At 49.2% G+C, this 25,023-nt stretch overlaps 1 protein-coding gene across 8 annotated transcripts in view; it reads left to right on the top strand.

The window, feature by feature from the left end:
• The window catches only part of CASK (calcium/calmodulin dependent serine protein kinase), a 344,800-nt gene extending 325,788 nt beyond the window's left edge, over positions 1-19,012 (top strand). For all 8 annotated transcript variants that reach the window (XM_064573940.1, XM_064573938.1, XM_064573945.1 and 5 more), the window contains 5 exons: positions 4,805-4,885; positions 4,987-5,067; positions 7,581-7,783; positions 14,479-14,562; positions 17,624-19,012. In XM_064573940.1, coding sequence (XP_064430010.1) covers positions 4,805-4,885; positions 4,987-5,067; positions 7,581-7,783; positions 14,479-14,562; positions 17,624-17,800 — 626 coding nt within the window. In that variant the 3' untranslated portion in view covers positions 17,801-19,012. The remainder of the gene's footprint in view (positions 1-4,804; positions 4,886-4,986; positions 5,068-7,580; positions 7,784-14,478; positions 14,563-17,623) is intronic.
• The last annotated feature ends 6,011 nt before the right edge of the window (positions 19,013-25,023 follow it).

Here is a 25,023-nt window from a genome sequence, read left to right as displayed (position 1 = left end):
TCATTTACTGCCCCTCATCCCAGGCTTGAGCTCTGGCAAACGCTGCTATCAAGTTCGAAGGGTCTCGCCCTTGATAACAGAAGGCAGGAGCCTCCTAGGGATGGAATAAATTGCTTTTTTCTCTATCATCTTCGGACATTACAGCTCCTATGCAAAACCATGGACCCATCCAAGTTCTTGTAAATTTTTAACTTAGGGAGGAAGGGGAGAGGGAGCCCCACCTGCACCACTGTTTTGTTATCTTCAGCATTTTCCAAAGCAGTGGTCTTTGGGGCCCCCGAGCTGTTCCCATCATGCTTACGGTCCCCTCTGTGTGTCAGTATTTGTCACTGCATGTGGGACCCTCCTTTCACGCTGGTTGATGCGAAGTCTCAATGTCTTATAAGGTCCTTGGAGAGTCACTCACGGTTCCTTGTAGCACTTGAGTTTAGGTGTATTTGTGATGGTCTAGTCAGAATGTCCCTGCTGGGATCCCCTGCCCACCACCTGCCCCCACCCCCAAATCAAACCTCATGAGCTCTCCTATTGGTGTTTCTGCTCGGGAAAAGAGGTCCAGCTTTTTTCCTGAACTTTCTGAAGCATGCTGCCTGGCAGGGCCTTTCTGTCACCATCTCTTCAGGCTCCTTCCCCTTCACCCACCAACCCTTCCATTTTGTTCACGACAAAGTCCACAAGAACCATTTACTTAGTGGTCACCTTTGCTTGACAAGAGATGAAGTTGTCAGGAAAGGGAAGTCAGGTATTTTATCAGCTGTTCTGCCTTGAGCCATGATGAAAGGCCATCCGAACATGTGACGAGGCCTATATAAGGAAGGACCTGGTGTGAAAGAGAAACACATACTACTGAACTCCGTCAGTATGGCGGGTGCTTTGAGAACTTTGAAACATCATATTCTTTAATGCCAAGAACTAGCCAAATGGGCTCATGGGCCACAAACCAAACAGTATTTCTGAAGGATTTTTCTGGCTTCTTCAGAAGTTGATTGTCAAATACAGCGGGTGGGGGGCGGGAATCTTCTAGTCCTCGTCCAATCCAAATAAGGGCCGTGTGTCTTATTTCCTGCTTCAAATCTTTGAGAATTCAGCAGATATTGATGGCAAGATCCAAACCTTCTCATCAAATTCTGAAGTTGTTTACGTTTGTAATAAAAATGAAAGATGGGAACTTGGTCAATGTCTAGAACTGATGGGAACGATGATACTAGAATTGTTCCCATTTCTGTCACCGGGACATCCCACGTGTCTAGCTGTAGCAGAATTCTATTCAAGCTATGTCACCTCCATCTCACATTATAAAATGACAGTCTGTTAGCTGGATATGACCGATAAATTAGTTTTGTTTTCCCCATACACGGTATTTGAAAGAATTGTAACTAGGTATTACATTTGAAAATCAGATACTTAACATAAAAATCTGGGTTTCTGCCTTGCCTTGAAAGAAAAGAGAAATGTGGTGACACTAGGCCCCCTTTCTCCCATAGCGCCGCCGGGTTTTCGATGTCCCTTTTGGCTGGACACTCATTCCCTAGGACCCAGTGCTCCATTTGTGCCCCCGGTCCGCGCACGCAGACGCATTCACTGCCCACCCAGCAGCTGCAGGCAGCTGAGTGCATGCCCAGCCCGAGTTACCAGTGTGCGAGGCCTTTTCTAATGGGAGGTTCTTACAGTATTTGAATATACTTACAGTTTTTCCAAATGAGACAAGGAATCGATGCTAAAGGCTTATTTATGGAAAAGATTCAACTGGAAAATACTTACCTAAACACATAAAAGTGTCATGAATATTGAGTAGCTTACCAGGAAATCAGGATAATAAGAGCAAACTATGCCAGACAGTATTTCTGAAGCCTTGGGAATAGATTTGATTGTGGTGTGTGTAGTGTTCACAGCGAATACATTTTCTGCAACGCGTAAAAGATGTTTAGCCACATAAATTTGATGCAAAAAGCATTGTCAGGATGCTAGAACTATGCCCTTGAGGCATTGAGATTCCTCAGCCCTAGGACTTCCAAAATCAGTTTCAAGATCAAGTTACTAACGTAAACTTGAGGGGGAAAAACAGTCTTCATTAATTCATTTTTTTAACTGTTAGAGCCTTGAGCAGTGGTATTTCAATATCCCAAGATAGTCCATTTACATACGTACATATGAACCCAGAGGGTTTCTACAATACCATTCATAGGCGTGCTTAAATGATGCTTAATACCACAAACTAGTAGTTGAATAGGTTTTAAAAAACTATTACTTTTTTTCTCTTCAATACAGAGAACTCTTAAGACAACAAAGAGTGGTCCATCAATCCCACTGCCCTGTTGGCTTTTTTTTTTTTTTAATAAAAGTAGTAGGCACCTGTGATTCGAAATTGCAAACAGTACAGGAAGGTACAAACTGAAAAGCAAAAGGCTTCCACACCTACACTTCCTGAGGAAGGTGTCTCGTAACTATTCCCAGACCAGATGTCCATGCATATTGCTAGCAAATCAAAACCCACTGGCTTTTATATAAGGATATTGTTGGATTTTTATTAAAATGAGTTTGTTTCTTAATGTGATTTATTTGCCTCGTGTTTAGAATATTGCATGGTAAAGTTTCTTTTGTGCATATTATACTTTTATTTTACTAATATATTAAAAGCCATATTTCAATGACCCCTGTACATTTTTCATGCTGTCTTACTCCCAATGGCCTCTGTGCATGTAAGTAACCTGTTGAGTGACTATGCCTCTTTGTTTTTGATGGTTTCCTTTCATTCAGTCCTTTTTAAAAAAAAAAAAAAAAATCCACAAACAACATAAAACTTTTAAAAGTTCAGCCTTTAAGTGTTCTCCTTATATTCCTTGTATGTCTTATTTTTAAATACTCTTTTATTGTTTCTCGATCCTATGACCATGTGCTGATTTCACTTAGACCAGAGTAACCTCTTCATGCTACTCGCTATGGTTAAGATATCGATGTGTAACATACCTGTTCATTTGTCCGTGCTGTCGATTGTTGATCTCTAACTCATTCTTATGTGTGTCTAAAAAAAAATGACCAGTCGTAAGTGGGTAGGATGCCCTTCCGAAAGCTTGTGCCATCATCATCTTGCTCTTTTGTGAGATGCTTGATTATTTTTTTATATTAGAATATATCAGCTTGTTGACGCACCGCTTTCATAAGCATCCTTTTTCTCGATGGAAACCTCACTCAGAGGGCAGTGGGTATAAAAAGCGATGCCGTAAGCACTCCTGCTTTTCTTTTTGCAACTCTGACACTCCATAATCACTGCAGCATGACCAGCCAGCTCGAGCACGCACAGAACTTCATGTTCGTTTTGATTTGGGGAGTCTGCCATTCTAAACACAGAACGCATTTCTTGGTTTTTAGCTGTTGCTAGAGAATTAAAGACTTCGAGTCAACCTTTCTGGAATCAAGCTATCAAAAGGAAACAAAGGCACAGATACCCATTAACATGCACTAACCCTTATTTTAACACATTGTATTTCTTTTCTTTTCTTTTTTTTTAATAGCCTGGGAATGATACTTTTGTTCATTTGTTTGTCTCTGATCTGTTGCACTCAAGAATATCCTATTTTGCATTTTAAGGTTCTTTGCTACTGGGAAGATCACAAATGTTAAGGACTGAGCTGAGAGCCAAAAAAGCATTTGGCCATACTGTTTCAGGGAGGAGAAGCTTCTCTTAGTGATTGACTGAAGCATCCCAGATCCCTTTACGGCACCATGGAATCAATAGTATTGAATTTATTTCAACCCCACTGAAATCTAGAGCTTTATTGAGTCTTCTTAAAAAAAAAGATATTTCAGTGTGTGCCTGGCAACATTTGGGTATTACCACACAGAAAACTATTACAGGAAACATTGACTCTTGATTTTAACCGCCTTGTGAGAATTTTCAAATGGACTACCTTGAACTTCAACAGGAATGGTCATCCTCTCGGGAAGGTTTTTGTAACAGTTTTGTTAAGAGGCAGGTTTCCAAAAACCATTTATGAAAGCATTTCTTCTCAGTCTGTAATGATCAGAGAACTCCCCTTTTGCAAAGGTTTCCGAGCTCAGACTCTGCTTCATGCTTCTTTCCATTCTGTCCATCCTGACTTATGGCACACGGGCTGACAAAGTTCGGGGCCCAGGGAAGCATGTCCTCCTACTTAAGATACCCAAGACTTTCCATCGAATGGATAGCTGGGTTACAGTAAAACTTGTGGGATGCTCGTTTCGAAAGCTTGTGAAATCAGTTACAGAACTTGACTTTGAAAGAAATCTAGCATGCTACCCTGAGCAACTCTATTGAAAGAAAGAACCATGAAGTCTAAGACCAGCTGTCCATGCATCTCTCATCCATCCCTGGAGATAATCTAGTGGCCTTTTTCTTGGTTAACTTTAGTTGCATTCATGCTATATTCATGTTGGTCACTGTCTGCAGATTTTTTCTTTTTAGTATCGCTGATTTCTTAGAATTGCAAAAATATGAACAGCATGTGGTTTTGGATGACTTTGTATGACTTGTTGGATACCGCATGACAAGATATGCAGTATCTCTTAGAATTTGGACTTTTATGCATGTGCTCAACATAATCTTTGGATGCCCCTGGTTCTAAAGTGCATTTTCATGGGCTTAAAACTGAAATTTTCTCCCAAAAGGTTATAGGATTAAAATTACATGTAAGCTACGGATATAAGTTGGACTCATATTTTTTGAAGACATGGTTTACTATAACTTTAGTTCTGCCAGTAAAATTATAAGTGACGTACATGAAATACTCCTTCTGTAAATTTACCTTTCTTCTAACTCTTTGCATTTTAGTGTTTGATCAATTAGATCTTGTTACATATGAAGAAGTAGTAAAACTGCCAGCATTCAAAAGGAAAACACTAGTCTTGTTAGGTAAGTTTGATTGTACAAGTGGCTTTCTTAGTCTCATCTTCAAAACATTCTGTGAGTGTTATTAACAATTGTCAATTTCACCTTTTTAAAAAACGACATAGGTGCGCACGGTGTTGGGAGAAGACACATAAAAAACACCCTCATCACAAAGCACCCAGACCGGTTTGCATACCCTATTCCACGTAAGCAATGTCTCACTCTCTTTTAAGTTTATTTTTCCTGGTAGTTTTTTAATATTGTAATTGACATACTGTTTTCCGTTACTTAAGTAATAGCTGCTCATTATGGGAAATTTGGAAGATCCAAAGCCAAACAAAGCAGAAACTGAGTTAACAATAATCCCAACCCCATTCCCCCAGGAATGGTGCTATAAAACATTCTGTTGTAGACTCTCCCAGGCTTCTCTCATTGCAAATGTAGGTCATGTGTGATTTGTTTGTTGTTGTTTTTAATAAAATTGGGCTCATCCATCCTGTTTGTAACCTGATTTTCCCAGCAGAGTGGCATAAACATGACTCAGATGATTTATTCTTCAGAAGAACTGGTCTGAATGATAGGATAGTTTTCTTTGATAGAACAATGTTCTCCTTAAACGTACCCAAGTTAATTGACTTTCCTCCCTTTGGAAACCCAGTGTGCTATCAGTTGTTTATTATAAAGAATTTTAAATATGTAACATTTTTATTCCCCTTAGTTCTTCTGTCTTACCCTTAACTTCTTGCCCTCTGTTTCCTCAACTATAAGATGAAGTAATTCCAGGAATGTACAGAGGGCCTGGGATCAGGAAGCACCAGCAAATACCGGATAAATAGCAGCCCTGCTACTGCTAGCATTGTTTTTAGTCTTGTTACTCCAGAGTTTACAGTTTGAATCCCAAAAGCTTTCTGATAGCTAGAGTTTTGCTGGAGGTGGGGAGAACTAAAGAAGGAGTTGTAAGAGCAAAGAGAGAAAATGGGAAGATGGACTCCACCCAGGAGGGCCTTCCAGTGCCTTCCAGAAGCCACATCAACACCACTTGCGGGTTTCTCTCCACCCCAGAGAGCCGTGAGGCTTCATAAGACGACACCCTCCCCTCCAGAACCCTATCTGATTTACAAAAAAAAAAAAAAAGGGAAATTCATCAGATGCCATTTCAGTTGGTCCCTCTGAGATTTTTAGTAAAACACTTTGAACTGTTCTTTTGATTCTCATGTCTAGATCTTGAGTACAGCAAGCTTAACTAACTAACATCTAGTTTCTTCTTGATCACGTAACAATTGAACGTCCGTGTTATTAAATGGCCAGTTAGCTGGCTTGGTTTTGAAGCATACCATTGCCAACCTCAGTCATGAAGTCCCTCTCTCAAACATTGGACCTCAGATGTGTATAGAGCATGTGGTTACCTCCCGAGATGACTAAGGATAGTACAGCATCAATACACAATACCATTTCATCAGCTTTTCATGTGCCTGGAGAAAGAGTTCTTTAAAACCTGCGCATCTGGGTGCCCATGAGCACTTGTAGGTTCTAACGGTCTAGCTGGGGCAGGAAGGGCGGGGAGGTCCCCGTGGGTTTGGATCCATGCGCACGGCAGAGAGGAGCAATAATTTGTCCTTGCTCAAGGAAGGAAGTTGAAAGAAAGGGAGGGGGAAGGAGAGGGAGGGAGGAAGGAAGGAAAGAAGAGAGGGGAAAAGTAGTGGGAGGAAGGAAGATTTAAACCAGTGTTCCTGGCTTGGCTAGAAAAACATTTTCTAAACAGTTTTGCAGAACACTGGTCCTGTCGGTACCCCCAGAACTAGGACTTACTGGCCGGTAGGTTAGGCTACCTCCCCTTAGGTCAGGGGTCAGCAAACCTTTTCCGTAAAGGACTAGATGGTAAATATTTGAGGCTTGGACGGCCATCTGGTCCCTGTCACAACTACTCCAATCTGCCAGTGTCGCATGAAAGACACAGCCGGTGTGGAAACAAACAGGCATGGATGTTTTCCAATAAAACTTTATTTACAGAAACAGGCCCTATTCGGCTCACAAGCCATAGCTTGCCAACTCATGGCATAGGTCTTTACTAACTGCTGTGGCCACATCTGGCCAAGGTCATTGTATTCTCAATGTAGTACACCTTTTGCTGTATTCTAACAATCTCCTTTAGGACACTGCCGTAGACCGACACTATCCAATAGAACTTACAGAACTTTCTCTGACAGTGACAGTTTTCAATATCTGCGCTGTCCACTACACCAGCCAGTAGCCACACTGAACCCTTGAACTGTGGCTAGTGAGACTGAGGAACTGACATTTTCATTTTATTTAATTTTAATTTCTTTAAATTTAAATAACTATGTGGTTTTCCATTTTTTTCTTACTGCTTTTTTCCTTCTGCTTAAGACCTAACTGCATTAAGGCATACAGTAAGTTATGTTCATCTTGGGTCATTCGGTGTCTTTCTCCCGTGGTGACCCACGAAGGGATGAACTAAATCTCATCTGAACACCAAAAGATTCACCAAACGAAACAACTAGCCAGCTGCTGTGGTCTGATGTCACACAGATAAATACGGTGTCAAGAAGTTAGTTCTACAAAGCTCCTGGGGGTGGGAACAGGGCATGAGACATATACTAAAGAAGCCACAGCTTTTAAGAAGAGATGGAGCAATGGGGAGCGTCAGCTCATGAGCTCAGCCTTTTGAGCCTTTCATGATCTGTGACTTTCTTTGCAGATACAACCAGACCTCCAAAGAAAGATGAAGAAAATGGAAAGAATTACTACTTTGTATCTCATGACCAAATGATGCAAGACATCTCGAATAATGAGTACCTGGAGTATGGCAGCCACGAGGATGCGATGTATGGGACAAAACTGGAGACCATCCGGAAGATCCATGAGCAGGGGCTGATCGCAATCCTGGACGTGGAGCCTCAGGTAACACGCGGCCCCCATCAGCCTGCCTGCGTGCTCAGCCGGGCTTCTGACCTCAGAACTGCCCTCAGAAGGGCACGGGCCACGCGCTAACCTCGTAAACAGTTATCAGCAGCACAGGCCCCGGGGGCTACTGGTCTAGAGTGCGAACTGACCACCCCCTGGGCTCGGTGCACGCGCCGAGTAGTTAAGCAGCAACAGCGCTGTCATGGGATTCGTGACAGTGCCTGACTGGGTTCGTGCCTGCCAGAAACCCGACACCAGCGTGACCTCAGGGTGAGACTGGCCCCCGGTTATCCCAACAGCCACCTTTCCCCCTCAGTCCAGCTCACACTGGCCCATCAGAGCCTCTGCCAGCATCTTCTGTGGATCGGCAGCAGGGAGCTCGGATCCCAGGGCCTGGGTCTGGTCTGAAACACAGCCCGGGCTTTAGGGAGGCAAGCCTGGGTGAGCCCAGGGGATGCCCGATGGAGTGGGGCTGGAGACGCACGCTGGTTCTCAGCCTCCGCCGGCTCTTTACTGAGGATGATGCCCAACCCTGGGCTAAAACTGGGAGGGATCTGGAGAGCTTAGAGGACACAGGAATGACTGGATAATCTGTAGAGAAGTCCCAAGCTCGAAGCAATAGGAATTATTCAACTCGAAAAGGAGAAAGCCACACCTCAAACATGTAAGAAAGCCAAACATGAAAGAAAGGCCTTGCGTCAAAAATGCTGACAAGCTGGGGCGCCTGGCGGGCTCAGTCAGCAGAGCATCCAACTCTTGATCTCAGGTTCGTGAGTTTGAGCCCCACATTGGGCGTAGAGAGGACTTTAAAAAATAGCTTGTCAGCTTTTTTTTTTTTTTTTTTTTTTTTAATCTCCGAGGACAAACTGAGCAGAAGGGGGACTTAAAGCCCAGAAATGGATGTTGTAGACACCGGGGTGAGTTACAGGACAGGCTCGTCAGTGCCGCTGTGACTCCTGGGCCTGCCATTTCTAAGACCGGTCTGTGCCCTACATCCCGATCTCTTACAGATAGAATCATCTGCCCAAATAGCAGACCATCTCACCTCAAGCAGGCCCCATTGCACCAGGCTTCCCTGACTGTCCCAAACCCTGTTCAAGGGCCACCCTATGAGACTTGGTCCTCTAGCCATCCCCAAAGGGAGGACGAAAGCTGGGTCAGCAGGGTCCGTGTGACCCGAGGCCTGACAGCTCAGGCACTCGGCTCCAAGATCCTGTCGTCATGGCCAGTGGGCTCCCCGTTTCCATTTCACGGCACCTGATGGGGTTCTTGAACTTGGAATCTGGTCAAGGCAGGGAATGCCACCCAGTTTACCTGGCAGTTAACTTGGACCCATAGAGAAGTAAATATACTCCGAATCCCTCCTTACTAGGGATTGGAAAAATCTCCTGGCCAGGGGTGGCTAGAGGCAGAGTCTCAATCCTGGGCCTGGTCTTCACCATCCTCCCCTTGGGTTCCACACTGGTCTTCACCTGAACGTCGTTCTCTGCTGGTAGTAATGTCTAGCAGTATGCTGGCTGCCGGGCCCCGTGGCGCCCCTCCGCATTAGCCAAGTCCACTTTCGAGGGCTTGCTGTCCTCCTGGCGCCCGGCTCTCCCCGCGCCCTTGCCCAGGCACGCATCACTCTGCACTGCCAAGCGGGACACACCGCGCGGCCTTATCAGGACAGCCCCAGCGGTCACTCCAACGAGTGGCACCGGCCACCAGAGCGCCACTCACCTCAGGCTGGGCACTCTCCCTGCTCCCCTGACTGCTGGCTGAGCTCACTGCATTCCTCTCTCCCAGGGCCCCCCAACCCCTGAGGGTAGCAACAGGGATCGCCCAGGTCCTGCTCCTCTCATTGGTCTGGTGGACTACACTGGCCCCGTCTAGACTGAAGTCCGGTCCCGCTCCCACGCAGACTTGGTGCTTGGACGTGCAGCTGCAGATGCCCATGGGGTCTGCACCCTCTAGGCTTTGCCCTCGGGCTGCCCTGCCTTCAGCCCCCTCTCTCCCCGGGCTGGACCAGGCCGGCGCCCTGCCTGCTGGATGCCCGGCTCCAGGAGGCTCTGCCCTTAGGACGCCTTTCTCCTCGCCTTTTCCCACCCCAGCTTGTCTGAGTCCCACCCCCGGCCCCCACTGTATCTCACGGACAGCTTGACTCAGCCAGCTTGTATGGAGCACTTACCCTATTCCAAGCGTTGTGTCAGGAGCTTAGAATACAAATAAGAAGCTGGTGAGGATGAAATTCATCCCTCGATGTACATCAATATCTCCCTAATGGGAGAAATGCCATGTGGTATTCTCAAGCCTGCTCACGTCTGCCACCGCTGACCTGTGGGCCGTAGGGAGACCACCCGACACTGGTGTTCGGCTCACTGAGTTTGGATCTGTTATTTCATGCTATCTTAGCTTATTTTAGACAGGTCAGGCCAAATCGAACCCATGTCTAATACTATATGTTAAGACGCTGTGGTCCAACTTTAAACTTAGAGGGCCACAGTAAAGAAGATTAAACTAGAAGCAAACTAGTAACCTAGCTTCTTTTAAAATGAGAACAGGATGTGTTCCTACCGTGCTGTGTATTTTGCAAGCACGAGTACTCTTTCCCGACTCCTTGGAACCCTGAGACAGAGGTATCAGTATCAGCTTTCATAGATGAAGAACCAAGGCGTAACAAAACTGTGACTCGAGCAAGGTTTTACAACCACCCAAAAGTGGGGTTAGAACTTGGACAGCGTTGGTCTGGGCTTTGGTTTTCGTACAGTTGGCCCCAGACTCCTTTCACTCTTCCATCCTGGAAGAGGTGACCCTGGGAATCCTTAAGCTTCTCCACCTTGTATATAGTCGTAAGATTTAAATCTTTTTTTTTTTTTTTTTGTAATGTTTAGAAAAATTGATAAGGCAGTCAAAGCCGAAGAAGAAATATAGAACTTCTTTCTCATGGAAATACAGCCCTGACTGTGAAAATAATCTGTGATAGCGCCAGGGTATCACCGAACCTTACCGTGATGGTTTTTTAGTTTTCAGATTTTAATTTTATTCTGGTTTATCCATTTGCTGCTTTAAAAAGTTCATAGTAGCAGAATATTTGTGGATTTGTTCTTGCCCAGAGAGGGAAAGGTCGTCCACAAGGGGTAGCCAGGGTAGCTGCAGTCTTGTTAGGGATCTACGCTTGGAAACAAGAACCAGGGTCTGAGCCCGGGGTTGTTTTGTGAAAGCTGATCTCTGGGGTCACTGTGCTCTTCCTTAACCCCTTAACATTTTTGTACAAAATGACTCAGACACTTTCCCTTATGTACTTTATAAGTTTGCAGAACAGATCGGTCTTCAGGATATCTGCATCATAGATACTTGGTCAAATCTGTTTTCGTTCCTTACAGGGGGTAACCAGGGATGAACTGTCGGCCATATAGGAGCCATAAAATCAATTTGTCTCCACAGAAGAGAACTAAAAACTTAAAATGTTAAAATAATGGTGCTTTGGCTGTTTGAATCCGTCTTTTCAGCGATCTTTGTAGACTCTCCCTCCTCTCTAGGATTCAGAGACCTTCCCTGTGAATACTGACAGATTTGTGTCTCATCTTCAGTCAGAAAGGAAGAGGGTTTAGAGACCTCTTGAAGTCCTCCATTAACAGCTTGAGGGAAGGGAATCCTTGTGAAGCCATTCTAGTTGCTGTCCCTCAAGTGACCCTGGGCCTCGGGCAGGCTGAGACTGCTCCGAAGCCCCTGCTGGAGACCCGTAAGTAGAGTTTGGGGACACAGCCCTTCTGGAACCACTGAGGAAATGTGTGGTGACTCTGCTGAAGATCGGAGGGCTACCAGATGAGAAAATCTCAGTCCCGATGTGTGAGGGGTCTTTTCATTTTTGAAAATGTGACAGAAAAAAAAAAGGAACATAGGCTAGAAATCGAAAATCAAAGCCCCGAAAAGGCTCCCGTAGCTACTGTGATTGGCATGCGGGTTGGCTCTGACCCTCCCGGCAGGCAGGATGTGGGGGGGGGGGCTCATCCTGGATCTCCTAGAAGCACACCAGTTCTTCCCTTGGAATTAACTAAGGGAAGAGAACCGGGTTCTTGGACACAAGAGGCACGGGGCCGGGGGACGAGCACAGCCTTCAGTGACCGCCATGTGCAGTAAGCGTGGAATGGCCTCCGTATCCAGACGGATGAAGGCGAAGGGCCCGCGTGCCGCGCAGAGAAGGGGAGCGTGCTTTCGGGTGTTGCAGTACGATAGCAGGTTAGAACTGCTATTAAGATAATTAAGATATTATTAGAATTAAGATAATTCAAGGAATTGGGTGGCTGGCAGGCTGGGGCCGCTGAGCAGAGAGAAGACCACTTCACGCCTGGGGTGTTCTCAACTTCACCCATGGGTTCCATTCAGCATCGCGGCTGTGCGAACCTCCCGTCCAGCCCTCGGGTAGTCAGGGACGGAAGCAAAGGGAGGAAGCGTGCACTGGAAAATCCAACCCGCCTAGCCGCCTAGAGGCTGGCTGTGGGTGGATGAGGCTACCTTCTGTCTCCACGGACCCTGTAGCCTCCTGATCAGTGAGCACAGGAAGAATGGGGGGCGGGGGGAAGGCCCAAGATAATACTGACAAAAAGGGTTTCTAAAGGAAGATTCCCCGTTAAGCTCAAGCGAGCTATAGATGCACTTTTCCAAAGTCTTCAATCACAGAAGGGTTGGCAAAGAAATTGCCAATTACCTCTGTCAAACATGAACATAGGCAGGCTTGAAGAGCTTTCTCAGAGGGGAGTGTGACATTCACAACTGAAGCACTGTGATCTGACAGGTGACACGGCGTGCCAGGCTCCCGTAGCCCCCAAGGAGCGCCTGGGTCACGGAGATTCAGAAACCTAATCCCAGCGCACGTGAACCTTGCACTAAACCTTTAGCATCCTGATGGTCTCTCCCGAGCCTGTATATTCAGAGGCCGGGAGGCTCCCTTTAGCCACCAAGCCCAGTGCCCAACAGTCGAACATTTTCTGCCAGTCATTCGTGCCACTTTTACGTTTTCATTTCAGCATAAAGACCGTTTATGCGAGGTGCTGTGTAGGGCATGAGGGAGGCAACCGAACAAGACCCAGCCCCTGCCGTCGAGCTCACCGTCAGGTGTCCAGGCGCTTGCATGTGTGGCGGGTACCCCGGGGGGAACCGGGAGGGGCGCCTGACCTGGCTCTGAACTCACAAAGGACTAAGACAAAAGAACACCAGTGCCAAGTGCCGAAGGCTCACTCAGCCAAGCCAAAAGGGAGAATGGGGACAGAGGGTCCAGGCAGAGGGAGTAGTAAGAAAAAAAGCTGGGAAACCAGAGAGAGCATGGCCCTTTCTGGAACTGGAAGTAGTTCAGCAAGGCCAGTCCACAGAGGGGGAGGGGGTGAGGTAAGCACAGACCAGCGCAGGAGGGAGGGAGCCAGCATTTATGCTAAGGAGTGGACATTCTATCCCCAGGCCAAGAGGGAGCCCTGGAAGGGTTTGGGGCAGAGCAGCAATACAGTGGGATTTGCCACGCCAAAAATCGATCATTCTAGCGGCGGGCTTTAGTACAGAGGCAGAGCGACGCGTCTAATGGCTACCACGGTAAACCAGGCAAAAGAGGGAGGAATAGGAATAGGGCAAAGCGAACGATGCAGATAACAGAATAGACACGGTACATGCTCGTATAAAGGACAGCAAGGTGTCCTTCACACACACACACACACCACCCCCACCCCACCCCCCGTGCAGACAAATCAGTGACACGCCGGTCCCTCGTGAAGTGTGTGCCTGCGGACGCTGGGGTTTTGTTCTGTGGCGGGGAGGCCACAAGCCCTGGGAGGCTTGCGTCCTCATGCGGGGAGCTGACGAGTAAGCCCGTACCAGAATCCAGTCCTGGGGCACAGCGCCCCAGCTTGGCGCTGCGTCCCTGCTCACAGGGAGCTCGCGCTGTCCCGGGTGGTCATGCCTGGGGCGGGGAACTGAACCAGCCTCCGAGCCCCCTCCTGTGGGCCTGCCAACTCCCTGGGGCCTCAGAGCACCTGTAGTGGCTCCGGCCTCCAGCCCTGGACCAGGTCTCTGGGCCACCCCGCGGCCTTTGGGCAGGGGGACGCAGAAGGCCTGGCAGTGCCCGGGGCCGGGGCGTGCTGGCCCCGTTAGCTATTTGAACATGAAGCTGTGGTGAAGCAGGCTGTAGATCGGGGCAGAGCCAGCCGCTGGCCCGGGTCCACCCGAAGTGCATCGCCTCGCCACTCCCGAGGCGGGCTAGCGTTCACAGGCAGGCTTAAACGAACATTAGCCAGCGCAGTCGGTGTTGACCTTTCTGAAGAAAAGGCAGTCCGACTGATTCAGGAGAGTCATAAGAAATGTCTGGTCTGGGGCGCCTGGGTGGCTCAGTTGGTTGAGCGGCTGCCTTCGGCTCGGGTCATGATCCTGGAGTCCCGGGATCGAGTCCCGCATCGGGCTCCCTGCTCGGTGGGGAGTCTGCTTTGCCCTCTGGCCCTACCCCCTCTCATGTGTTCTCTCTCATTCTCTCTCTCTCAAATAAAAAAAAAAAATGTCCGGTCTGTCCCCTTTTACTCACTGGTGGCCATTCTCCATCCTCGGGAAGGAAAGGAGTCCGAGGGGTTACTGAGACGCCTCGCCAGAAGTGAGTCACGGGCCCGTTCGGGCAGACTCGGTGACAGCCGCACCCCTCGCTCTGGGTCTCAGTCTCCCGTGTGTTCCGTCCGCAGGCGCTCAAGGTCCTGAGAACCGCCGAGTTTGCGCCGTTTGTTGTTTTCATCGCCGCGCCCACCATCACTCCGGGTCTGAACGAGGTAAGGCTCTGCGCGTCCGCTGCCCGCTGCAAGGACCGCCCCCCACCCGCCCCCCCCCCCCGGGCCTTCTGTGCTCCGGACCAGAGCCCCGTCCCAGGCAGCTGGCCAGATGGAGGGGCGGAGGCCGGCCGGGCCCACTCCCTCCCAAAGGCACCGGGGAGGAAAGGCGCCACCCCCAGGCCCGGCTCTAGGCCAAAGAGCGCTTTCCGGGGAGAGAACTCTAAGGAAGCCAGGACCTTGGCCCGAGGGCCCCCGAGGCAGCCTCTGGAGTGGGACCCACGCAGGTCCCCGGAGACCGCCCCACCCAGAGACGAGCTCTGTCCCCTCTCGGGCCAGCTCAGCACCCACTGACTCCGAGGGCCTTCGTGGCTGGGCGGACGCTGAGGGAGTTTCCGTGTGTCTGGTAAGAGTGTGGGTGCCCACCTGCCGTAGGCTCACTCTTGAGGCTCCTGCGCAGGGTTATCCGTTGCTTTGGCTGGGCCCACATGCCAGCAGAGGGCTCTCGGCTCTGTTCGGTGATCACCCCCCTAAACCCTCCAAGCTAGTGACAGTACAATCAGGCCTTGGAAATGGCACTCTGTGTACCTGTAAGGAAGAGTCAATCTTTACACGTGCAGGTTACTCATCTTTTCAGTCGTTCTTTTGTGTCCTTTCATTTGCATGAGCTCTACTTTCCTGTGTTCGTTAATACACCAGCATGCCCGAAGCCCCGCACTGTGCTTAGCGCTTTTCCTTTGGGTGCTGTGTATTTTTCTTGAATTATCATTGCTTTTTTTGTTTTTGTTTTTTTGCCTGTTTTCCTGCCCTTTTACTAACTTTCCACAGCTGCCAAAATGGTGCAGAAAACTGCCCGTAAGTACCAGCTAGGAGGTGATGAAATACAGCCTCGTTTTCTTCCCTAGATTTAGAATGTAGACCCTCTCTCCCCATAAATCCTGGCTTTGGCTGTTAGAATAGAGGCATTTTGTTTTCACTGAGTTGAACCCTGCTGGTGCGTGAGGCAAGCCCGCAGACGGGCTGTTGCCAAGGAGGAAACCCACGAATATAGTTTCCTCTTATACGGGCCTTAAGAGGAAAGCGCTCTTTTTCCGTAAAGAGAATTCCAAAAAAACTGATTCCATCAGCCGTAAATTTTCTCGAATGTTTTCATCATAAACTCTGCTGGTGCTTTCTGAAGCCCGGGCCTGGGTTTCCGTGGAATCCTCTAGCCCAGAGAGTGACGTTCTGGGGAACTGTATCTTCTTGCAAGGGCAGGAAGCGCTCCCGGCCTCGGACGAATGAGTGTTTCCCAAAACGGGGCTTTTGTGTTGTTTGCGGTAAAGTAAAGCCACAGTGAAAATATTATGCTCTTTAGGCGCCAGTGGAGAGTGTGTTGATAGGACCTTAGAAGGTGGTGATTAACTGAGGTCTTATCTACGCCGTAGCCATTAACAGCCAACATCCAAGCACATGATGCCCTGCTGTGACATCCCAGTAGAAGGCGACCAAACACGGAGGACACTCGTTTCAGAGCGTCCTGATAGAGCAGATGGAGCCCCAGCTTCCCTGCTGTCCATGCCCCCCCGCCACGGTGCCACCATGGGATCGAGTGACCTCACTTTCGATCCCTCTCCAGAATTGCACCCACAGACCGGGGCTCTTCAGGAAGGGTTTCTCACAAATAATGGATGGGCCTCAGAGAAGAGGAGGGGTCCTAAGCCAGCTGTGGGCACCACAGCTCCCAAGTTCCTGAAGGCACTGCATCCTTTCGTTTTTCTGGAGGGGCGTGTGTGTCATCTCGGGACTCCATTTCCTAGTAGTGTAGCTTTCCGTCTTGATGATGGATTTAACACTCCTCAAACCCTGTCATGGCCAGTGTTAGCCAAGTGCTTGTTCTTTTAAGGAACATCTAGTAAGCGCTTACTGTGTACACGGCGCAATGCCAAGTGCTGGGCACAGCGATGACAGGGCACACGGGACAAGCTGACGCTCTAGTTGGGGAGAGAGATGCTAATCAGACAAGCAGGTATGAATCGTATCTCCCTGTATGTGTAAGTCTCAGCCCGACATCTGACCCACCTGGTGCTGGGGGAGATGGGGGGGGGGTGTTGACTTAGGAGTTCTCTGGCTTCAAATTTGAATTCGTCCCTTGAAAGTTCAGCGTAACAGTATCCGCCCCGTGAAGACCCAGAGGCCGACTTTCTGGTGGCCCTTAAGGGATCCCAGTCTTGAAAGAACTGCCATCCTGAGGCTAAAGTGAAACTCGTGGGACAGACGAAGGACCCCGCAAGGCCGCCTCCCGTGGGCTCAGCCTGGAGAGGACTCTCCAAATCTGCAGCAAGACGTAGGAGTGGAGGAAAGGCCTTCCCTGCAGCAGAGCCCCCGAGAGCTCGGTAGCTGCTTTTCCCGCAGAGGTTCGGGTCCTCCTACCCGGCGCCCCGTGTCCAGCCGTCTCCAGTGTAGACCGCTGCGAGGGGGTTCCTCAGATGCGGCTTGCCTTGGTCGCTGAGAAATGGCCTCATTTCATCCATTATTTGTAACACCCAAAAAGCTTTTTGCCTCTGGCATCCGCTGCTGTTGAGTGTGGGCCATTAGATGTAATTGAATTCCTGGAACACGTTGGACCTCGAAGGAGAAAAGGGGAAAATACAACTTAATTTGTTGGCCAGAGGCAGCGGCTTCTTGGTGCAAACGCAGCGGGGCTCCGGGGCCCAGTGCTGGTGCGTGCAGAGGGCGGAGGGAGGTGCGGGGTGCCAGGCGTGGGGGCGGGGCAGCGTGTGTGCCCAAGACGGTCCGGTCTCTCTGGTCCGGGGGTGGGGTTGGGGGCCCTGGAGCTCCTGTTGCAGGGGGAGCCGGCGGGCTGCAGGCCGTTCCTCTGTAACCCTGCCATCCCGGGACCCACTGTCACCTCGGTCACGAAGCAGACTTGGCCTCGTACCCTGATGCAGCACATCAAGGTTTGGCCTTGACCGTGTCTGCCCCTGGGAAGAGCAGAACTGTGGAAAGAGAAAGAATCCGACTGACTTCTGTCCCCTCTTTGCTCCTCCCTCCCCCCCCCACCCTCCATCCCCTCACCCTTTAGGATGAGTCTCTCCAGCGCCTGCAGAAGGAGTCCGATATCCTACAGAGAACATACGCACACTACTTCGATCTCACAATTATCAACAATGAAATTGATGAGACAATCAGACATCTGGAGGAAGCCGTTGAGCTCGTGTGCACAGCCCCGCAGTGGGTCCCGGTCTCCTGGGTCTATTAGGCCTCTCCCCAGCTAGCTACCTGATGCCTACCCGGGAGCCACCTCATCCGTGGAAAAGCCTCTTTGTTATCGGCCTTGTGTCAGCAGGTCATGGTCCCTAGAGACTACCTAGTTGTAGTGTGACCTCCATTTATAATTATTGTCATGTCCGAATAGATAGGAGGAGAAAAACAATTACACACTAATTTAAAGAGACAGTATCTTTTTTAATCAGTTCTCCTAAACTTTAATAAAATGTATCTTTAAATGTATGTATTATTCAATCCTTTGGAATGTTATATTTTTGGAAATCATAGCTTTTTATTTCCAAGGCCCCTAAAAACTGCACAAAATAGATGCTGCTTTCTATAATCTATTTTAATAATAAACAATGATTCTGTTACCTTGACTGGGGGTGGAACACTACATTCTTTTTAGAGTCTGATTTTATGGATTGGAATAGCTTTCTTTCCTTTATTTATTTGAAATAATCAGTCTAGTGATTACAAAACAGTCATAAATTTTTAAAGGCCTTTTTTCTTTTTTTTTTAGACTAGTTTTTTTTTTAAGTCCTTTATGTAACATCCAGATAATGTGATACTGTCTCTTTGAAGCACCCTGTAAACCTTTTAGAGATTTGAAGTTGGGTCTTGACTCTTAATGCATGTGGACAGTCGCGAGCGTTTATGCTGTCGGTGTGTCTGTGTTGGACAAAACAATCTGTAATCTACAGCAAAGTACATTCCGTTCACGGGGCACACCCAGGGGAATAAGAATAAAATGCTATTATGACTAAGTTGTAAACCTATGCACATCCCTTGCATTTCGGGCAACTTTATAAAAAAAAACTGATTTTTATTAATAATAATCATATAGTGAAATGTGTTTGTAATTTTGTCTCAATTTAATTTGTTGTAAGGTGGGAGGGGGAGTTGCTGGTTTCACCATTTCAGATCTGTGTTGTCTGAGAGTATTAACGTTTTAATTAAGCAAAGAAATGAGGATTTTTAATATGTATGTAATTGTTTTAAAGCACCCATTTTAAGAGAATATACTGTGCAATGAAGAAACCAGTTTAGGCATTTGCTATAAACTGAATTATTCCAAAAGAATAATCTATAACAGCCCTGTAAATTCCTTTAAAATGATAACTAACAGGACAGTTTGACCAATTTTTTTTTTAAATATACTTCCTTTTATGTGTTCAATAATTAAATGCCTTTGGGTCCTTCATTTCATTATAGATTTGTTCAGGTTTACAAGCCGATGATCTTTTAGATAATCCTTTAGATGCTCATTGAACCACGGAAGGCCCAGGAGTGACCCTCAGTTGGCAGGACAACACAACACTCGGCCAGAGCACAGCTTGGACCTCGTCTGGCTCCCAGAGCGCAGTGCGCCCGAGGGCCACCGTGTGCTGGAGGCCGTCTGGGGTGGCTCCTTCCTCTTGCTATCTCCCTTGGCACAGGAGAACCATCTGTCCTTGTTGCTTTAGAGACATTAACCATCTCATCGCCCTTCCACGAGGTCCCATTCTTCCAATCCAGGAGATGCAGGCGAGGGTTTTCTGACTCTTGGCCGGAGGTCAGTGGAATATTCTTCATTAGAGTGGCAGGGTGTGAAGTGGTTCCGGTAACCTGGGATCCTTGAGGCAATACCATCCGGGTCGCTTCTTGTCGGTTAGATGGCCTTGTCGCTTTGTGCCTTGGCAGGATGTGCAGGGCGGCTTCTGAGCTGCACAGGTTGAAGGACCGCACACAAAAGGCAGTTGTAGACTCCTTTTCGGGTGTCCCCCTCCCCTCCCACCGACTCTTCTTAAAACGGTGATTCTCTCTCTCTCTCTCTCTCTCTCTCTCTCTCATGTCGTCCTTTGTCAGTGACCGGATGAGTTTGCAATTTCCCAGGTGTTGCGGGAACGGCTTCTGTTGAGGCCCCCCAGCAGGGGGACCAAACCGCCAAGCCAGAGACACCCTGGATGGAGAAGAAACCCCCCGAGTTGTTCGGAGCTGTGTTAGGATTGGTTTCAATCTAACCAACACCAAATCCAGGCAGTCATTCCCGTGATGGTACTGACCACAATGCGGGCTCTTCTCAGTGTGGAAGCGCCCGCTCTACCTCTCTTCCAGTGAAGCACAAAGAAAAATACAGCTACCACGTGGGGAACACCAACTCCCTCCCTCTGCTAGAAACGCCCACAGCCTGTCTCAGGCCCTTGGAGGCCACATCTCCAGAGATGCTGAGGATGCCCTTCTTAAGCCACGTTGGCAGAGGTGGATCAAGCAGAAGAAGAGCAAAGCAATGCCAGTTTCAGTGTCTGTGGCCCCAGGACTGAGAAGCACTTAGCGCTCGACCGGAGGCACACAGGCGGGCACCACGCTCGCCCCGTGCGGGTGGCCAAAGCCCGGCCCCCAGAACTCGTCCTGGCCGAACCTCTCAGGGCGCTCATCGGCTCCATTCCACTCACACAGGCCCTTCTCGAAAGTAATGTCTTTACGACCCAGCAGAAAATACTTAAATTCAGAATAATCCCCGAGCAAAACTGCTGCTACATCACACTCATCCACTAAGCAAGCAAATTACTAAAAAGCGTCTTCACTGCTTCCGTCCCATCAGCAAAATCACTTTTTCCCCCCATTTTAAAGACCGGAGCAAATGATTACAATTACCAAATCTTATCACTGGTCAGTTGAGCCATATTCCGGAGGGTTCCCACCCCCCACGGCAAAAAAGGGGCTGTTTTTAATATGCGGGATCATTCGTTATGAGGAAGGGTCCTGATTTTTTTAAAAAGGTAGTAGTTCCTTTGCACGAGCAGCCTATTCAGTTTTAACACTAAAAAGGAAAATGTCACTCATTTCAATTCATCTGGAAGTTTCCTCAGTGTCAAGATAATATGGTAGCTTTTTAAAAGACAATTAAATGTATCTCCTGTCAGATAAGATGGTTTAAAATATTGCCTCAGAGAAGAAAAGAAATGGGTGACCTACTTCTTGCTACTTGCATTCAGAGCCCATCCTTTTGGTGGCGGGTTATCTAAAGAGAATGAAGAGCCTGCGCTGCACGAAGGACCCAGCAGTTGCTCCTCTTCCCCACGTCCAGCCCCAGCTCCCAACGCCGGGCGGCCCGTTGGTTGCAGCCTCAGTGCCTCCCCACCCCCACCCCCCCCACCCCCACCCCCCGGCGATCTTAGGAAAGCCTCTGATCTCATTACTGCAGAGAGGGCTTGTTGCTTTTCAAATCGTTCGTGGTTACCTGTTCATCAAGGCTTCGAGTTCATTCCTTGAAAAAGTCTAGTCAGTTGAGCCACCCTCGGGGAAACGGGACAGCGGAGATGCCCAGAGTGGACGCGCCCCTTGGGGACAGGCAGCCCAAAAGCAAACTCTCTTGTCTCCCACCGATGTGATGTCCTTTTCATTTCAGGTCAATCTCTTGGGCAAGAACATGCTGCTAACGCTAGCAGGAGGATTTTCTCGTTAATAAATTCTTAATTATACTGCCTCCCACACAGCCACCCTTGGAAAGGGAAGGCACCTGGCAATGGGCATTCCAAAACAAGCCGCTTCCAGTCCCCATCCCTCCTCCTCCTTGCTTCCTATCATCAAACGCAAGCGTGTGTGTTGGGGGGCGGGTGAGGAGTCTGTTTTTCCAGAACTGAACACAGCTTCCTAATTCCATCCTCTTCACAAGGGCTTAACATACTGAGGCTGATTACGGCCTGTCATAGACTAAGGGTCCCTGAGCGCCTCTCTCTTGTTCTGCGCCTCTAATTCTCTTTGAAAGGCATTCTGCTTCTTGACGCAGCTTGCAGAAGGGCTACAAGCTTTCATCATGAATCATTTCCGTTGGTAGAACTCTTCCTTTTCTTACCCCTTTGGAAGTAAGGTTTTCCTCTCCCTTTGAGCTCTCCGGTTCAGGGACTGTGCCCATCAGGCCTACTCCATTGGCTTGGCCCCCGCTCACTTACGGTTTGCCTTAAACTTGGACTCTCGGAGGTCTCGGGTCTTCGGGCTTCGTGAGTGAAGTCCGGCTGCGGCCCGCATCCAGGAAGCGGAAGAAAGGGACACGAAGGGTATGTTCACCGGCCCCCCATCCCTTTCATCTGCTCTTTCTCCGCCGTTCTTGGGCCGCGGAAGGTGGGCAGACCGGGGCCCGCGGGGGGTTCGGGGAGGGGGGCCACGCCACCTCTAGGACAGGCACTGCCAAGTCTTAGCCCTTCGGAGGCAGAAAAAATCCAGAGCGCGCCCCCCCACACACCTCTCACCTGACCCTCCATCAACCCTCTTGAACCTGTGCAAATGGACTGAGCAAAAGAAAACGGAGAGAGATGTTTGTCACCACACAAGAGACCCCGTTTCTGGCCCCAAGCACAACTCTGTAGCGATGTATGCTCAGAGAGCAGGTGTTCGGTCCCTTCCCTCTGGCCTGCGGCCAAGGGACCGAGCCCGTGCTCCCCGCAGGAGAGGCCTGGGGCTGACGGCTCGGGGCATGGGGGACGTGCAGCCTCTTACAAGGAGTTCGCTTGGGAGCAGAAAGGGGCGCTCCTCCACAGGGAGTGGCCCCACCTCGTTTTCATTTTGAAGAGACCAAGAACTGGGGGAACGGACCTCCAGTCTCAGCTGTGTCCTGGCATGACGCCCGGGTGGGCAGGTGGCAGCCGGGGGGGGGGGGCCAGGGGGGCAGGCCGGACCCATGCGGAGGCCACGCCGCCCTCACGTGCCGAGGCCACGCCATCGTGTTCAATGGCAATGCAGGTGTGTCGCCCTTCAAACTCAGTTCTGGGGTTGTTTTGCATAAAGTTTTGCCACCGTGTTCTTTTCTCTGTATGTATAATTGCCTTTTTATAAAAGGTTTTGAAGTATTGTCTCAGTGATAAAAAGACAGCGATGTTAACAGTTGTTGTATATTTCACCATTTCCGATTGTAAGTATTTGCAGGGTACAGCGAAGCCTTAGCGCACAAGAGCATTCGTGCAGGAGGGCTCCTTCAACACCCAGGAGGTGAGGGGATCGGAAAGGTTCGGATTCTCTGTAAATGTCCCGCTTTTCTTTCTGTGTGTATCTATTTACATGCCTTAGCACACACCCTCCCGCCCTGATCCCTCTGCCCTGTCACTGGAACGACCGGGCCGCCGTGCACGGCCAGTTACAGTATAGACCGATGGAACCCTCAGCAGTTATCTCGTGTGACAGGGGAGGAAGAGAAACTCCATAGTATTCTTTGTAGAATATACATACCTGTAGGATGCTGTGTAATGGGAAACCATAGAATTGGGCTTTTGTCATTTCAAAGTTGGAGAAATGTATGAATAAAATGTATAAAACATGAAAAGGCACTGGTCTCCTCAGATTACAGGCCACACAGCTGGGCGGGGGGGGGGGGGGGGCGGGGGGGGTGGAGACAGACCACAGGAGGATTAGAGGGACAAGGAGTTCCTCTCCAGGGTTTAGCCTCACAGACCTTCCCACAAATGCGCGGGGGCGGGGAGGGGGGAAGAGGACGGACACCTTGTGGGGGCACGGAGAGCAACCTCCCCCCTCTCTCGGGGGAGCACATCCCTGGCTCGAGGGCCTCCCTGGCAGTCAGGGTCTAAAGCAGAGCTGGCACAGACTGCGTCCTGAGAGCAGTTCAAGTTTAGTCGCTTGTACTTGGATGCGGATTTAAAATAGCTTCGGGTTTAAAAAAAAAGGAAAAAAAAATCAGCTCCCAGAAATAGACGTCTAAATTGATCGGGGCGGTGTAGGCGCCCAGCATGGAAAGCACGTCTCTTGTCTGATGTCTGCAGAGAAAGCCTCAGGAGGAAGCCTGCTGCCCTTGGTGTGCAGTGGTTTGCTTTGGTCTCTGGCTGGAGTCTGGGATGCGGCCCCTCGCGTGCCTCAGTGACCTACTCTCCACCCTCCTTTCCCTGGGCTCTGGCCCAGCAAAGGACCCTGGTGGCTTCAGACAGCCACACTTGCGTGTGTCCAAACACGCACACCTCCAGAAATAGCCCGGGCCCAACATGCTCATGTGGCTCGTGCCAAAGAAACGTAAACTAGGAGGGATTGTTTGCTTTTCTCAAGAAAACTTCCCCCTACCAAAAAAAATGTATAGAAGAGTCGAGATCACATTCAGACACAAGAGGTTGAGCCCCTGGCCTTTTGACTCCGGGAAATCCCCAGTCATCTTTCTTCAGATGGCTTAGCTCAATGCACAGAGGACCAAAAGCCCAACACCAGCATTAAGCTGATTTTCTGTACTTCGTGGCACTGAAAACACATCGAACAGGCCAATACTTAGCTGGCAGAAATGAATAGAAACACGTATTTCTGTATTTTCCCCAGTTTACTGTAATATGATAAGCTGAATAAATAACACTAGGTATCATTCCATGAACGACTGCAGCAGAGAGGGGGGCATCTACAAAAACAGGGCAGCCAGACTGGTGCAGGGTAGTAGACCGTGACCTTGAATAGCCTGAGGGTAGCAAGCCCCCTGAAGGACAATGTAGTAGTGCAAGCTAGCAACCCAGCCAAAGGCCAGGGGTGCTCCAGGAAGAATGTTCCAAAAGGTGGCATCTGACTTTCTTTCTCAAGGAATGAGCACACAGGACATGGGCCTGCAGATGAAATCCCACACTTAGGGCAGTGTGGGGGCTCCTGCACCCACCGCGTGCACCTGCCCCCCACACCCCATCTTAACCTTTCAGGGAGGGGCGCCCAGAAACAGTTTGGCCACAGACGCCTCCTTAGGCCTAATCACTAAAAGCTTCCAGCTCCTGCCATTTGCCCTCTTCCCGTTTCCGGGGCAGCTTTACCCCCGCCTCCCCGTGGCCAACTGCCCTGCAGAGAATCTGGCTCCCTCCTGCCACCAGAGCAGGCCGATGAATGGCTTGAGAGGGGCAGCCTGCTGGGGCCTCGCAGGTGGCTCTAGGCCCTCGCCCTCAAGATGTGAAACTAAAGCCAGGGACCAGGAAATTGAGATTGTGCAAAGCTAGTGGTGAAGGCTCAGCCACACAAATCAACAGCTTACCACAGAACTTCCCCTAGAACCTTCTGGGGTGATGGAAATGTTCTATTTCTTCTTTGGGGTGGTGGCTACATGGGTATATACAATTGTCAAAACACATCAAACTGAACACCTATGATCTGTAACCTCAGTTACAAAAAGAAAAGTGAAAAACCGTATGATCATTTCACAGCTGCCAGAAAGACGCCTGACAAAATTCAACACCCGGTTCTACTTTAAAAACAAAAGCTCTTAAAAAT

The sequence above is a fragment of the Mirounga angustirostris genome, unplaced genomic scaffold, assembly GCF_029215605.1.
Source record: "Mirounga angustirostris isolate CCGP_5_RB_7025 unplaced genomic scaffold, mMirAng1.0.hap1 SCAF_11, whole genome shotgun sequence".
Taxonomy (NCBI): domain Eukaryota; kingdom Metazoa; phylum Chordata; class Mammalia; order Carnivora; family Phocidae; genus Mirounga; species Mirounga angustirostris.
Note: the sequence above shows the minus strand (reverse complement) of the source record. Positions and strands in the feature narration are given on the sequence as shown.